Genomic DNA, 1,206 nt, shown 5'->3' with positions numbered 1-1,206 from the left:
TACCGAGATCCGTCGTGTTGCCGCCGGTGAGAAAACCGGTCAGACTGTACTGGCCGCGGTATTTAAATCTGTACATGTAGACCGGGGAGGACCAGGTGGCCGCAGCGGTCAGCGCGAAGTCGTTCACTCCAGAGAAAAAGAACCCGTCCGTGATGAGCTGCGACAACCACGCAAATCTTAGTAATTAGCTATCCCGTTAGTTCACGGCCTGAATGTTCAGAACCATTCATCGATCACATTCGACAAAGCGTTTTGACTGTAGAGGTTAACATAAACAATTGCTGGAAGTCTTTGTAGAGCGGGTAAAAAATAGAACTATTATGGGAAAAGTTTCAACGACAATATACTTTATCAAGAGAAGTAGAGCCCTGATAGGATCAGAGAGACTTTTGTACTCTCCACTGTAATTCGAAGTGTGATACTTTTCACACATTTTCGTGTGATAAAATGACCTGAGTAATTCTCATGATTTATCACTCCTGGGGGAGTGATGCATTTTTAGCCTATCACAAATTTTGTGTGGGGGCACAATGTGAACTAAAACAAGCCATGTAAGACCAAACCCAGACACTTAAAAAAAAAGGTTTCTCTGTTAAAAATAAAATAAATAAATGAAATGTCCCAATTAAAATACAAATAATAGAATTACTGGTTCAAACAGCATGATTATACATAGTAGTTCACATCGTGCCCCCAAGTGTTAAAGAAAGAAACTTATGAAATTTTTGTAGTGAAGCAGGTTTTGGGGGGAAAGTGTGCGCACTGTAGGAGAATGCTGTTTTATTTATTGTGTTACAGGCAAATTGCTGCCTGAGGAAATCGAGGAGGTGAAAGTGATAACCCCTATGCTTACATTTTTCGGGCTTCTTTACTCATATTTCCAAACTTAAGGGTGCAGACCTATGAAATGAAGGGTTGCGGAGTCACTAAATTAAAACTCAACGCCGCATCGATTTAGGACTAAAAGTAGTGTATTAATAACATAACCGGGCGCTAATTTTGCCGCTGGTGCCGGTGCGCGCACTTTGCTCATCTTCACCTGCAACTGGACGATGCAGTCCCTATCGGTGTGCACGACTGTGCTGCAACGTATGGGTCTAACACTGTAAATTGCTTACGAACAATACGTTCGTAATGCAAACCAAAACGTTCGTATCTTACGAAGGATTTTGAAGCGTTGTATTACGAACTAATTGTTCGTAAGCT

General features: G+C 41.6%; 1 protein-coding gene across 6 annotated transcripts in view; it reads right to left on the bottom strand.

The window, feature by feature from the left end:
* Positions 1 to 1,206, bottom strand: part of LOC113216791 (venom carboxylesterase-6-like) — a 223,571-nt gene that overhangs the window by 192,703 nt on the left and 29,662 nt on the right. The window contains exon 7 of one of the 6 annotated variants that reach the window (XM_052263579.1): positions 4 to 157. The exons of the other annotated variants lie outside the window; for them this stretch is intronic. Within the exon in view, the coding sequence (XP_052119539.1) occupies positions 4 to 157 (154 nt within the window). The remainder of the gene's footprint in view (positions 1 to 3; positions 158 to 1,206) is intronic. 6 annotated transcript variants of the gene reach the window in all.

The sequence above is a fragment of the Frankliniella occidentalis genome, unplaced genomic scaffold, assembly GCF_000697945.3.
Source record: "Frankliniella occidentalis isolate FOCC.00 unplaced genomic scaffold, Focc_3.1 Scaffold12, whole genome shotgun sequence".
NCBI classification, from domain to species: domain Eukaryota; kingdom Metazoa; phylum Arthropoda; class Insecta; order Thysanoptera; family Thripidae; genus Frankliniella; species Frankliniella occidentalis.
Note: the sequence above shows the minus strand (reverse complement) of the source record. Positions and strands in the feature narration are given on the sequence as shown.